The sequence below is a fragment of the Chlorocebus sabaeus genome, chromosome 21 (genome assembly GCF_047675955.1).
Source record: "Chlorocebus sabaeus isolate Y175 chromosome 21, mChlSab1.0.hap1, whole genome shotgun sequence".
Lineage (NCBI taxonomy): Eukaryota > Metazoa > Chordata > Mammalia > Primates > Cercopithecidae > Chlorocebus > Chlorocebus sabaeus.
The window spans coordinates 130,735,354-130,749,906 of NC_132924.1; the positions used below are offsets into that span (position 1 = coordinate 130,735,354).

Genomic DNA, 14,553 nt, shown 5'->3' on the forward strand with positions numbered 1-14,553 from the left:
TCTCGAAGGCTCTCAGGGACAGGTGGCGGGACTCGGGTTTGACTCTGTAGGAAAGAGGGGGCCGCCGTGTCCTGAGGCGGGAGATGTGTGGAGAGTGATGTGTACCCAGGACTGCATCTGGCGAAGCCCAGCCTGCTCCCGGAGAGTGGAGAAGCCCTGTGTGCTCAGAATCCATCCTCCGACAGTGAAGGCGGTGGCTGGGAGGGCCAGGCACAAGGAGCGGGCCGGGCGAGACCCACCTGCTCTGTGAAGCCAGAGGCTCCCCAGGCAGCACCTCCTCCGCCCGCCCCGGCCTGGCATCTGCCAATCCCAGCATTTTGCTGAGACTGTGAAGGTGAATGGTGTGCTTGGTCTCCCTGACTGGAAGAAGGACGTTTATTTCGTGAACACACGACGCTCCTTACGGGAGAGGAGTGGGAGAGGTGAAGCAAAGCGTGACCAACGAGGAGCTGGGGAGAAAGAGAAAGGAAGGAAGCAGTGGGGGAGGGGAGCGAGGCTGGGGGGAGGACTGGAGAAGAGAGAAGATGGTAGAAGGTGAAAGTGCGGGGTTCCTGGGTCCTCGAGGGGAACCGGGCTTCTCAGCCTTGAAGACCCGTTTCTTTTCTGGCCTCATCCCCGGGTTCCACATCTCCAGCTGCCTCCCCTTCCCCCCCCATCCCCGGCTGCCTCCTCTTCCTCCCTCAACATCCCTCCTGCCTCCCCTGCCTCCCCCCACATCCCCGGCTGCCTCCCCTTCCTCCTCCACATCCTTCCTGCCTCCCCTTCCTACCCTGACATCCTTCCTGCCTCCCCTTCCTCCCCTGACATCCTTCCTGCCTCCCCTTCCTACCCCCCATCCCAGGCTGCCTCCCCTTCCTCCCCTGACATCCCCTTCTTTCCCCGGCTCCCATCAGTGGTCATGCTTCACTTCCTCTTCCCACTCCTCCCTCATAAGGATCATTGTGTTCATGAAATAAACTCATTCCTTATTTTATTTTATATTTTCCATAGGTTTTGGGGAATAGGCAGTGTTTGGTTACGTGAGTAAGTTATCTAGTGGTGATATGTGAGATTTTGATGCACCCGTCACCCAAGCAGTGTGCACTGAATCCAATGTGTGGTCCTCTATCCCTCACCCTCCTGCCACCCATTTCCCCAAGTCCCCAAAGTCCACTGTGTCGTTCTTAAGCCTTTGCATCCTCACAGCTTAGCTCCCACTTACGAGTGAGAACATGCGATGTTTGGTTTTCCATTCCCGAGTTACTTCATTTAGAATAATGGTCCCTAGTTCCATCCAGGTTGCTGTGAATGCCATTATTTCATTCCTTTTTATGGCTGAATAGTATTCCATGGGGGGTGTGTGTGTGTGTGTGCGCGCGTGCACGCACATGCACCACAATTTCTTTATCCACTCATTGATTGATGGGCATTTGGGTTGGTTCCATATTTTTGCAATTGTGAATTGTGCTGCTATAAACATGTGTGCGAGTATTTTTCTCATATAATGACTTCTTGTCCTCCAGGTAGACACCCAGTAGTGGGATTGCTGGGTCATATGGTGGTTCTACTTTTAGTTCTTTAAGGAATCTCCACACTGTTTTCCATAGTGGCTGTGCTAGTTTACATTCCCACCAGCAGTGTGGAAGTGTTCCCTGTTCACCACGTTCACGCCAGCATCTACTGTTTCTTGATTTTTTGATCATATCCATTCTTGCAGGAGTAAGGTGGTACCACATTGTGGTTTTGATTTGAATTTCCCTGATCATTAGTGATGTTGAGCATTTTTCCATGTGTTTGTTGGCCATTTGTATATCTTCTTTTGAGAATTTTCTATTCATGTCTTTAGCCCATTGTTGGATGGGATTGTTTCTTGCTAATGTGAGTTCTTTGTAGAGTCTGGATATTAGTCTTTTGTCGGATGTATACATCATGAATATTTTTTCTCACTCTTTGGGTTGTCTGTTTACTGCTGAAAGAAATCACAGATGATGCAAACAAATGGAAACACATCCCATGCTCATGGATGGGTAGAATCAATATTGTGAAAATGACCATACTGCCAAAAGCAATTTACAAATTCAATCCAATCACCATCAAAATGCCACCATCATTCTTCACAGAACCAGAAAAAGACAATCCTAAAATTCTTATGGAACCAAAAGAGAGCCTGCATAGAAAAAGCAAGACTAAGCAAAAAGAACAATCTGGAGGCATCACATTACCTGACTTCAAACTATTCTATAAGGCCATAATCACCAAAACAGCATGGTACTGGTATAAAAATAGGCACATAGACCAATGGAACAGAATAGAGAACCCAGAAATAAACTCAAATACTTAACAGCCAACTGATCTTCGACAAAGCAAACAAAAACGTAAAGTGGGGAAAGGACACTCTATTCAAAAATGGTGCTGGGATAATTGGGATAATTTGCAGCCACATGTAGAAGAATAAAACCGGATCCTCATCTCTTCTCTTATCCAAAGATCAACTCAAGATGGATCAAGGACTGAAATCTAAGACCTGAAACCATAAAATTTCTAGAAAATAACATTGGAAAAACTCTTCTAGACATTGGCTTAGGCAAAGACTTCATGACCAAGAACCCAATAGCAGATGTGACAAAAACAAAGATAAATAGCTGGGACTTAATTAAACGAAAAAGGTTCTGCACAGCAAAAGAAACAATCAGCAGAATAAACTCATTCCTTCTTCCAGTCTTCCAGCCCAAACAATCCCATTGTATATAAAGAGCTTACATCTTCCACTGCACCAAAAGAGTCTAAAACCCAGCTCACCGCGAAAGCTATGGAGACTTTAAAAGAAGTCCCACCTTGTGTTTAAGAAAATCTCACTCATGTGTTCCCAGCACAACAGTGCGCCCATCGGCCTCAGGTCTGCTCCAATCAGTGTGGACAGTAAAGCCCCTGGCCACCCTGACCGTCCAGTTGTTGGCCACGTGGCCAACCGCTCCTCCATGCTTCATTCTGGCCCACTCTGTCCCAGGGGATGTTACTGGGGGAGGGCAGAGATGGCCAAAGCAGTGAGCAGAGGCAGGCCCATCTCCGCCGGTCAATACACCACGGTGGGCCCTGAGGTTCCAGTATCTGCTCACGGTGAGCAGCTATAGAGCTTGCAGCTGACCCTGTGGCCCCTCTCCTATCCTGAGGATGAGGTGGTTCCTCTCCCAAGCCCCAGATCACAAACTGGACCCATGTGGCAGGCACTGAGCCCAGATGCCAGGCAGCCCCCAGCCCACGCCTTCACCCTGGAGCCATGACACTAACCGTGCGTGGCAGCCATCGGCAGCAGGGTGGCCGGGAGGGAACCTTCAGAAAACACTGAGCCCCTGTGCGGCTGAGCCACGGCCTTCTGTGTGTGGACAGCCACCACAGAAGGGCTTTGCCAGAGGAAAATACAGTAAACTCAATGCACGCGTCCCGAGCTGGCCCGAGGACATTTTATTCCAAAGCCATCTCTTGTGACGCCTGCCCTCTGCCCGATTATCTCAGTTATGTGTGGGTGCGACAGCCTCCTCCCTCCCATGGCTCCAGACCACCCTGCTGCGCGCGGAGGCGCCTCTCACAGTACCCAGGCTGCTGCTTCTCCATGATCCCCAGATGTCCCCGATGACAATCTCACTTTTAACTAAGGAGGCATCCACACCTCCACACATCCACGCGTTCATCAGTATTGGGGGCCTTGGCAGCAACAGGTGAGTTTCCCAGGGCTGCTGAACCACAGAGCATGCCCCATGTATTTGACATATGGAGAGAGGCAGGAGGGGGTGTGGGACGGGCCCGCAGCTTTGCGGGTGTTGGAGGGATGAGGCCTTTGTTGTTCAAGGACTCATTGCATTGTTCAGGACACAGACAGGCACTGAGGAGCTGATGGTCTGGGGAGAAAGACGGCACACAGCTAATGTGCTGGGGGCCACAGTGCAGGGAAGGCACTGCAGACCCAGGAGGACACGCCCCCAGGACGGCACCTCGTGCTCCTCAGCGGCATCAGAGCTGAGTCCTAGACAGGGAGCCTGACGGGACAGGAGCTGGGGCATCAGTGCATGGGGAACCCCTCCTTGTGAAATAAGCCATCAGTAGGACCTAGAAAGGCCTGGGTGTCCAGACACGCACCTGTCCCTGTCTGACAGCACAAGCAGGTGTGAGCACCTAGAACAAAGGGCCTGTGGTCATCAGCTGCAGTGTAAGGCTCCCACTCACTACCTTTGGCCTCATCCTTCCTGTGCGTGTGGCCTGGGCCCAGGGTGAGTTCCTGAGTCCTAAAACCAGGTGCCTTCCTGGGGGCCATAGGGAGGGATAGTGCCAAAGATACAGGCCTGGGATGGAATCCTTTGTGGAAAGGAATGCAGTTTGAACCATTCAGGACACTTGATGGCAGGTGGTTCCTTCCAATTCAAAGTAAGAGACAAAGCCTTAAAATAACAGCAGTAGAGAAAAGAACGTGAAAAGCTCTGCACACAGGTGAGACTCAAAGACCATCAAGAAAACTGCACTTTCTGGACTAACGTTGCTGTGCTCAGGGAGCGGTGATGTCCGAGGCAGGGCCCACTCTCTGGACACTGGGAGATTCCCCTCCTCTCCAGCCTCACTTCCCTAGCCTGAGATGTACTCAGAATGTCTGAGGTCATTGGCAGTTCTAGAACCTTCTCTAGCACTGTCCAACTTGTCTCATGACCCAGGTTTCAAACAGCTCAGGGACAGGGATGAGTGTTCCCCTTCTTACATGTCCTGCTCTGTGCCAGGTCATTGCATGCCCCCACTTGATGTGATGGACATCAATGGTGTCAGGGGTCACAGCACACTGCTCTTTGTAACGCCCATGCAGTTAGATCGTCCCACTCAGCCCATAATGGTTAACAGCCTGGACACATTTCCTTCTGGTTCTTAGAGACAGATTTTTTTTTTAAAAGATGTAGTCTTGCTCTGTCGCCCAGGCTAGAGTGCAGTGGTGCTATCTCAACTCACTGCAAGTTCTGCCTCCCAGGTTCAAGCAATTTTCTGCCTCAACCTCCCAAGTAGCTGGGATTACAGGCACCTGCCACCACGCCTGGTTCATTTTTGTATTTTTAGTAGAGCTAGGGTTTCACCATCTTGGCCAGGCTGGTCCTGAACTCCTGAACTCGTGATCCACCCGCCTCAGCCTCCCAAAGTGCTGGGATTACAGGCGTGAGCCACTGTGCCCAGCCTAGAGACAGATTCAAGGCAATGGAGCATCAGGGTATCTCTCCCTGAGATTTCTTTTCTGTGCTTGCTCACTACACCCTCCTCGGAGCAGTCTGAGGCATCAGGAGGCCTGAGGAAGGCCAGGATGAAGACAGTGGAGGTCAGGTGAATCTCAGGCTCAGAGACTCCCAAGAAAGGCCCTGGAAGACACATTAGGATCGAAACGACTGAAGAGCAAAGCTACTGCTGTGAAAATCAGGGATTTGTGTATGGATAAAGACGTCATAGATAAGGAAATAGTAAGACACCAAGATCAGCAGCAGGGCCCCTCACAAAATGAAAGAGGAGATGAAGACTACAGGGCTCACCTAGACAGGGACAGAGAGAGGAGAACAGAAGGGAGAAGAGAGAGAGAGAACAAGATGAATGGAGGCCTTGTCAGCAGTGGAGGAGAGCTTGAGGAAGAGCCAGCAACCACCCATGATCACAACCATCCCAGCTCCATCCCAAATTCCATCCCAGCTCCATCCCAAAATCCATCCCAGCTCCATCCCCAAATCCATCCCAGCTCCATCACCAAATCCATCCCAGCTCCACCCCCAAATCCATCCCAGCTCCATCCCCAAATCCATGCCAGCTCCATCCCCAAATCCATCCCAGCTCCATCCCCAAATCCATCCCAGCTCCATCCCGAAATCCATCCCAGCACCATCCCCAAATCCGTCCCAGCTCCATCCCGAAATCCATCCCAGCTCCATCCCAAAATCCATCCCAGCTCCATCCCCAAATCCATCCCAGCTCCATCCCCAAATCCATCCCAGTTCCATTTCAAAATCCATCCCAGCTCCATCCCAAAATCCATCCCAGCTCCATCCCCAAATCCATCCCAGCTGCATCCCAAAATCCATCCCAGCTCCATCCCAAAATCCATCCCGAAATCCATCCCAGCTCCATCCCAAAATCCATCCCAGCTCCATCCCCAAATCCATCCCAGCTCCATCCCCAAATCCATCCCAGCTCCATCCCAAAATCCATGCCAGCCCCATCCCCAAATCCATCCCAGCTGCATGCCAAAATCCATCCCAGCTCCATCCCAAAATCCATCACCAAATCCATCCCAGCTCCATCCCAAAATCCATCCCAGCTCCATCCCAAAATCCATCCCAGCTCCATCCAGCACCAACCACAGCTCCATCCTCAGTTCCACCCTCAGCTCCATGATAACTCCATCCCAACTCCACTGAGCTGCATCAAACCACCCCAGCTCCATCCTCAGCTCCTTCCCAACTCCACTCAGCTCCATCTAACTCCATCCCAGCTCCACCCTCAGCTCCATCCCAACTCCACTAAGCTCCATCAAACTCATCCTAGCTTCACTCTCATCCCAGCTCCATCCCACCTCCACTCAGCTACATCAAATTCCATCCCAGCTCTACCCCAGGTACACCCAAGGCTTCATCCCCAGCTCCATCAACCTCCATCTGGCTCCATTCCTACTCCATCCCAGCTCCATCCCAAGCTGAACCAAGCTCCATAGACTTTCATCCAGATTCATAAACTCTATCCCAGACCATGGGCTCCAACCAGCTCCATCCATCTCATCTCCATCCACAGATCCATCCCAGCTCTATCCATCCCCATCCAGCTCTATCGAGATGCATGCCCTGCTCTATCCCTACCTCCATCAGTTTCCATCGTAGCTCCATCTTACTTCATGCAGCCCCATCCAGCTCCACTGCAGCTCCATCCAGCTGTATCCAGCTCCAGCTCTATCCCCAGCTCCATCCAGCTCCATCCCATCTCCACAGCACTCTATCCCCAGCTCCATCCCATCTCTACAGTACTCTATCCCCAGCTCCATCCCATCTCCACAGCACTCTATCCCCAGCTCCATCCCATCTCCACAGTACTCTATCCCCAGCTCCATCCAGCTCCATCCCATCTTCACAGTACTCTATCTCCAGCTCCATCCCATCTCCACAGTACTCTATCCCCAGCTCCATTCAGCTCCATCCCAGCTCCACAGTACTCTATCCCCAGCTCCATCGAGCTCCATCCCAGCTCCATAGTACTCTATCCCCAGTTCCATCCAGTTCCATCCCATCTCTACAGTACTCTATCCCCAGCTCCATTGAGCTCCATCCCAGCTCCACAGTACTCTATCCCCAGCTCCATCCAGCTCCATCCCAGCTCCACAGTACTCTATCCCCAGCTCCATCCCGCTCCATCCCATCTTCACAGTACTCTATCTCCAGCTCCATCCCATCTCCACAGTACTCTATCCGCAGCTCCATCCAGCTCCATCCCAGCTCCACAGTACTCTATCCCCAGCTCCATCGAGCTCCATCCCATCTCCACAGTACTCTATCTCCAGCTCCATCCAGCTCCATCCCATCTTCACAGTACTCTATCTCCAGCTCCATCCCATCTCCACAGTACTCTATCCCCAGCTCCATCCAGCTCCATCCCATCTCCACAGCACTCTATCCCCAGCTCCACCCAGCTCCATCCCATCTCCACAGCACTCTATCCCCAGCTCCACCCAGCTCCATCCCATCTCCACAGCACTCTATCCCCAGCTCCATCCAGCTCCATCCCATCTCCACAGTACTCTATCCCCAGCTCCACCCAGCTCCATCCCATCTCCACAGTACTCTATCCCCAGCTCCACCCAGCTCCATCCCAGCTCCACAGTACTCTATCCCCAGCTCCATCCAGTTCCATCCCAGCTCCACAGTACTCTATCCCCAGCTCCATCCCAGCTCCACAGTACTCTATCCCCAGCTCCATCGAGCTCCACCCCAGCTCCACAGTACTCTATCCCCAGCTCCATCCAGCTCCATCCCATCTCCACAGTACTCTATCCCCAGCTCCATCCAGCTCCATCCCATCTCCACAGTACTCTATCCCCAGCTCCATCCCAGCTTCAACCAGTTCCATCCCCTCCTTCATCCAGCTCCACTGACCTCCATCCCCATCTCTCTTCTGTTTTATTCCCAGCTCCTTCCATCTCCATTCCAACTCCATCCAGTTCTATCCTAGTTCATCACTGCTCCACTCTAGCTCCATCCTGCTCTGTCCTCAGATTCATTTCAGCTTTTTTCTGAGCTTCATCCCACGTCCATTTCCAGTTCCTTCCCTGATCTATCTTAGCTCCATCCCAGTCCATCCCAGCCCCATCCAGGCCCATCCTCAGCTCCATCTAGCTTCCTCCAGCTCCATTTCTGCTCTATCTCATTTTTATCCTTACGCCTTCCAAGTGGCATCTCCAGCTCCTTTCTGAGCTTCATCCCAGCTCATCCCCCTCTCTATCGAGTTCCATCCCAACCTCCATCTCTGCTCCCTCCCAGCTCCAGCCTAGTTTCCTCCAAAGCTCCACCATCACCTCCATCCTTGACTCCAGCTTCTTTCTTAGCTCCCTCCCTGCCTCCACACACACACACCTCTGTGTGTCATCTGGAAGAAGCCATTTCCATCTTTTCTGAGTCACTGTTTATCACTACTCAAAAGTGTGCCACTGTGGGAATCCCCAAAACACTGATAAAGAGGATGTCTCCAGGGGCTGATGCAATGAGCCTCTCCACACAGTCTGTGGGGTCTGCCCTTGGGATATAACCCTGCCACACTACCTGTGTCCCACTCCCCAAAGGTGATAGAGTGCCTGTTACATGATTTTCACTAGTGTCCCAGATCACAGGTTCACAGAAGATTAATCCTTGAATAACCACTAAAGATCAAGTAGGCGAACCCCTCTAATTTTCAAAATATAAAACTATGGCCCAGAGAGGAAAAGTCACTTCCCTGGGATCCCATAAAACCAGATTATCTAATTCTCCTTCAGCATAAAGAGGAACATTTTAAGATCCTGGAAGCATCTCAGTTCTTTCGGGTCTTGGGAGCTTTTTCTATTTTCAACTTCTGTGAAATCTGTCCTGTGTAGTTTCCCTGGAGTTAATATTTCTTCCCTAGGAACCCAAAACACTAACTGGGAGCTACCTCACAAGAAACCAAGGTGGTGCCAACACACACGCTTGTCTCTGTTCTCACATACACCTAAGGGCCACGTGCCCCACATCGCTGCTGCCCCCCTTCTCTTCCCTTACCTCCATCTCCTGATCCCATCAGAAATCGGGACCTTGCTGTCCACTGTACATTAAGGTTATGGCATCTACACCTGCCGAGATCTGTCCCCTAAGTCACCTGGATGGCACCCCTTAGAAGTCATCCAGGTACCTGAAACAAACCTGTCTATCAATCAAACCCATTAGGAAGCTCCCTCAAACACTCTCCCTTCCTAAGTCCCTGGTGTGCTGAAAGCCACCCCATACATGTCCAGTACCCTCAGTCACACCAGAAGTTAAAACACTGAAGTATTTCCTACCAGGTGGGAAACAGCTGCAGCCCCTGCCTACCCGCCACCTCCAGAACTTCAGGGGCCCCAACATCCCAGGCCACTCTGGGAACCAGAGGCCCTCCCCGTGGTGAGCCACAGGGAAAACGCGTGACTGCCCAGGGGCCACCAGGACTTCTGCCTGAGGCCCCACCTGCCTGTGTTTCCACACTGTGCAGGTCAACACACACTCTGTACTCAGATCTACCCTCATCCCTGAAGCTGCCTTTCTACAATTCTTCAAATCCTGTCTCCCAGGCAGAAGTCACTCAGTGGTCATCCACTGCACTCAACGCTGTACCTGCTCTCTTCCCTCACCTGTATCTCCTCATGTCCCCTGCCCACAGCAGCCCATGAACATGTCCCCTCTCTCATGTGGATATCTGCATCTGCCCTGCACCTGCACTTGGATCCCTGCCCACAGCAGGCCCATGCAACTGCCCTCTCTCTCACTTGGATCTGGGAAAGTCCCCTGCCCACTGCAGCCTGGTGCACCTGCCCCCTCTCACACATGGATCTCTGCACATCCCCTGCCCACTGCAGCCTGGTGCACCTGCCCCCTCTCACACATGGATCCCTACACATCCCCTGCCCAGTGTAGTCTGGTGCACCTGCCCCCTCTCTCACCTGGATCTCTGCACCTCTGCTGCCTACTGCAGGCCCATACACCTGCCCCCTAAACACCTGCATCTCAGCATAGCCCCTTGTACTGCATTCACCCTGTGCCTGGTCCCACTCTTCCCTGGATCTCTGCAAACCACCTGCCCACTGTAGCCCCAAGTACGTGCCCCTTTGCTCACCTGGATGTCTGCACAAAGCTGCCAATTAAAGCCCCATGCACCTGCCACCTCTCACCTGGATCTCTGCAGCCCACTTGCCCACTACAGCCCCATGAACAGCACCCCCCAACACCAGGATCTCTGTGCTCTCAATGACACCACACCCGCCTGGCACCGGCTCCCTCTCTCACCTTCCCCAGGTGGCCTCAGGGCTGCTCTCTCTCAGCTCTATCAGACCATCTCCCTGTGTTCACCCTAGAGAGTCCTCTCACTGTACATACCGGGTCCCTAAATGGCCTCTCTGTCCCTGCTGAGCAGTCCTATCTGGCCTGCCCACCGGACCACCCTATTTCAAGGAAACCCCCAGCATGTATGGGGCCCCCTGCGTCCCTCCACATCTTTCCTGTCCATGGACATTTCCTTGAACATGCTCATTGCCTGGTCTGTGCCCTGGGAATGGTGTGGGCAGCAGTGAGCAGTCCGGAGTTGCATGTCACATCTCACTCTGGGACACCTCCATGTGCCCTTCAGATTTCTACTTCTAGAAGTCTCTGGTACCAGGCTGGCTGGAGTGCTTCTCATGCATGTCCCCTAGGGCCCTCCATGCCAATGACCCATACACTCTTCTGTCTTTTCCTGATAAGTGGCAGATTTGAGGCAGGGCCCATGTGTCTCAAAGGTGATGCCCAGCTCCTGGTGTGAGGCTGGGTTGCTGCAGGTGCCCAGTGAGCATCTGCTGTGAGGAACCACTGAGTGAACAAGGTCACCCCTGTGTGAAGGGGCCAGTGAGTGAACGAGGTCACCCCTGTGTGAAGAGTCAGCGAGTGAATGACATCACCCATGTGTGAGGGAGCCAGTGAGTGAATGACGTCATCCTGTGTGAAGGAAGCGGTGAGTGAATGACGTCACTCTGTGTGAAGAATCAGTGAGTGAATGACGTTACCCCATGTGTGAAAGAGACAGTGAGTGAATGACATCACCACGTGTGAAGAGTCAGTGAGTGAATGAAGTCAACCCTGTGTGAAGGAATCAGTGAGGGAATGACGTCACCCCTGTGTGAAGGAGCCTGTGAGTGAATGACATCATCCCTGTGTGAAGTAGTGAGTAAATGACATCACCCTGTGTCAAGAGTCAGTGAGTGAATGATGTCACCCCCTGTGTGAAAGAGACAGTGAGTGAATGACATCACCCCTGTGTGAAGGAGACAGTGAGTGAATGACGTCACCCTGTATACAGGAGTCAGTGAGTGAATGAAGTCAATTCTGTGTGAGGGAGCCAGTGAGGGAATGACATCACCCCTGTGTGAAGAGTCAGTGAATGATGTCACCCCTGTGTGAAGAGTGAGTGAATGACGTCACCCTGTGTGAAGAGCCAGTGAGTGAATGACGTCATCCCTATATGAAGAGTGAGTGAATGATGTCACCCCATGTGAAGGAGCCAGTGAGTGATGTCACCCCTGTGTGAAGAGTCAGTGAATGATGTCACCACTGTGTGAAGGAGGCAGTGAGTGAATGACATCACCCTTGTGTGAGGAAGCCAGTGAGTGATTGATGTCATCCCCATGTGAAGAGTCAGTGAATGAATGACGTCAACCCTTGTGTGAAGGGCCCAGTGAGTGAATGACATCACCCTTGTGTGAAGAGTGAGTGAATGACGTCATCCTGTATGAAACAGACAGTGAATGAATGACATCGCCCCTGTATGAAAGAGTCAGTGAGTGAATGACGTCACCCCTGTGTGAAGAGTCAGTGAGTGAATGACATCACCCCATGTGAAGGAAACAGTGAGTGAATGACATCACCCTTGTGTGAAGAGTGAGTGAATGACGTCACTCCTGTGTGAAAGGCCCAGTGAGTGAATGACATCACCCCTGTGTGAAGAGTCAGTGAGTAAATGACATCACCCCTGTGTGAAGAGTCAGTGAGAGAATGATGTCACCCCTGTGTGAAGAGTCAGTGAGTGAATGATGTCATCCACTGTGTGAGACAGTGAGTGAATGACATCACCCCTGTGTGAGGGAGCCAGTGAGTGAATGATGTCATCCTTGTGTGAAGAGTTGGTGAATGAATGACGTCAACCCTTGTGTGAGGGGCCAAGTGAATGACGTCACCCTTGTGTGAAGAGTCAGTGAGTGAATGATGTCACCCTGTGTGAAGGAGACAGTGAGTGAATGACATCACCCCTGTGTGAAGAGTCAGTGAGTGAATGATGTCACCCCGTGTGAAGAGTCAGTGAGTGAATGACATAACCCGTGTGAAGAGTCAGTGAGTCCCCACATGTGAAGGACACAGTAAGTAAATGACATCACCCCTGTGTGAAGAGTCAGTGAGTGAATGACATCACCCCTGTGTGAAGAGTGAATGATGTCATCCCTGTGTGATGAGTGAATGACATCACCTGTGTGTGAAAGGCCCAGTGAGTGAATGATGTAACCCCTGTGTGAAGGAGACGGTGAGTGAATGACATCACCCCATGTGAAGGAAACAGTGAGTGAATGACGTCACCCCTGTGTGAAGAGTGAATGACATTACCTCTGTGTGAAAGACCCAGTGAGTGAATGACATCACCCGTGTGAAGAGTGAGTGAATGACGTCACCCCTGTGTGACGAGTCAGTGAGTGAATGACGTCACTCCTGTGTGAAGAGTCAGTGAGTGAATGACGTCACCCCTGTGTAAAGGACCCAGTGAGTGAATGATGTCACCTCTATGTGAAGGACCCAGTGAGTGAACGTCACCCCTGTGTGAAAGAGCCAGTGAGTGAATGACATCACCCCTGTGTGAAGAGTCAGTGAGTGAATGACGTCACCCCTGTGTGAAGGACCCAGTGAGTGAATGATGTCACCTCTGTGTGAAGGACCCAGTGAGTGAACATCACCCCTGTGTGAAAGAGCCAGTGAGTGAATGACATCACCCCTGTCTGACAAGTCAATGAGTTAATGACATCACTCTTGTGTGAAGAGTGAGTGATGACATCACCCTGTGTGAGAGACAGTGAGTGAATGACGTCATTCCTGTGTGATGAGTCAGTGAGTGAATGACGTCATCCCTGTGTGAAGGAGCCAGTGAGTGAATGACGTCATCCCTGTGTGATGAGTCAGTGAGTGAATGACGTCATCCCTGTGTGAAGGAGCCAGTGAGTGAATGACGTCATCCCTGTGTGATGAGTCAATGAGTGAATGACGTCATCCCTGTGTGAAGAGTCAGTGAGTGAACAACATGTGTAGGCAGGTGCCCCTTGATCCACAGGCAGGTAGGCACATAGCCTGGGAGGGCCTCTTGTCTCAGGTCCTCCATGGATGTCACTCTACCCTCCCTCTTCTCTCTGACCTTCTCTTCACACCCGGCTGTGCCCTGTGGGAGCTCCTGCAGCTTCTGCACTCAGCCATCTCTGCTCCAATATTCACATATGCATGCGTGGTTCCTCCTCAAGCACTTGTCGTGAGACAGGAAAGAGGCTGCCCCTGTGTGTACTCACACGCCAGCCCTGCATGCCTCGTGCCCACAACTCTCTAAACCAGGTCACACTGAGACCAGGGCCACGCCTGCTGTGGGAGCTGCAGAGGCTCGGGATCCAAAGCCAGGTCTCCGCAGGGCAGCATGTCTTCCTGACAGCCAGGGACAGGGCCGTGTCCACAGCAGGTGCTCATGAATGCGGCTGCAGCGTTCTCTGGGGTGGGCCATCCAGAGGCTTCCACACATTGGCACAGGGCATGTGCAGAATGTTCTAGAGCCTTGGGTGGTTCCAGCACCACAGGTTTGACACTTGGCTGCAGCGACAATGTCCTTCAGGAGATTTTCATCCTTCCCCTTAAACACTGGTTTCCACTGCCTCTAAATACCTTACCAAAGCTGCTGAAATCACCTTTTCACTTCTCTAAACAGGTTCCCTCGTGTAATTAACAAGAGCCACGGGCTCGCAGCTCCTTCCCTCCCATCCAGTCTCTGCGTCCGAGCAACAGGAGCCAAACAGGAACCCAGGGCCCCGGACTTACTCCACGTCGGCGAACACGCTGCTGGGCATCTGCAGGAGGCGGGCGACGTCCTCCACCAGCTGCCTTCCTTCCTCGGGGCGCAGGGGGCTGCGGACGACAGCAGGGATGGGGAGCAGTCACCACAGAGCCAGCAGTCCTGGAGAACTAAAGCCCCGGGGCCCCACAGCCCCGCTCCCTGGTCCCCACAGCCCCGCTCCCTGGTCCCCACACACACCCTGCTCTCCTGGCC

General features: G+C 52.4%; 1 protein-coding gene across 2 annotated transcripts in view; it reads right to left on the bottom strand.

Annotated features, from left to right (window-relative positions):
* PTPRN2 (protein tyrosine phosphatase receptor type N2) overlaps nt 1-14,553 on the bottom strand; it is a 985,554-nt gene that overhangs the window by 529,834 nt on the left and 441,167 nt on the right. For both annotated transcript variants that reach the window (XM_007983635.3, XM_037991107.2), the window contains one exon: nt 14,325-14,411. In XM_007983635.3, coding sequence (XP_007981826.3) covers nt 14,325-14,411 — 87 coding nt within the window. The remainder of the gene's footprint in view (nt 1-14,324; nt 14,412-14,553) is intronic.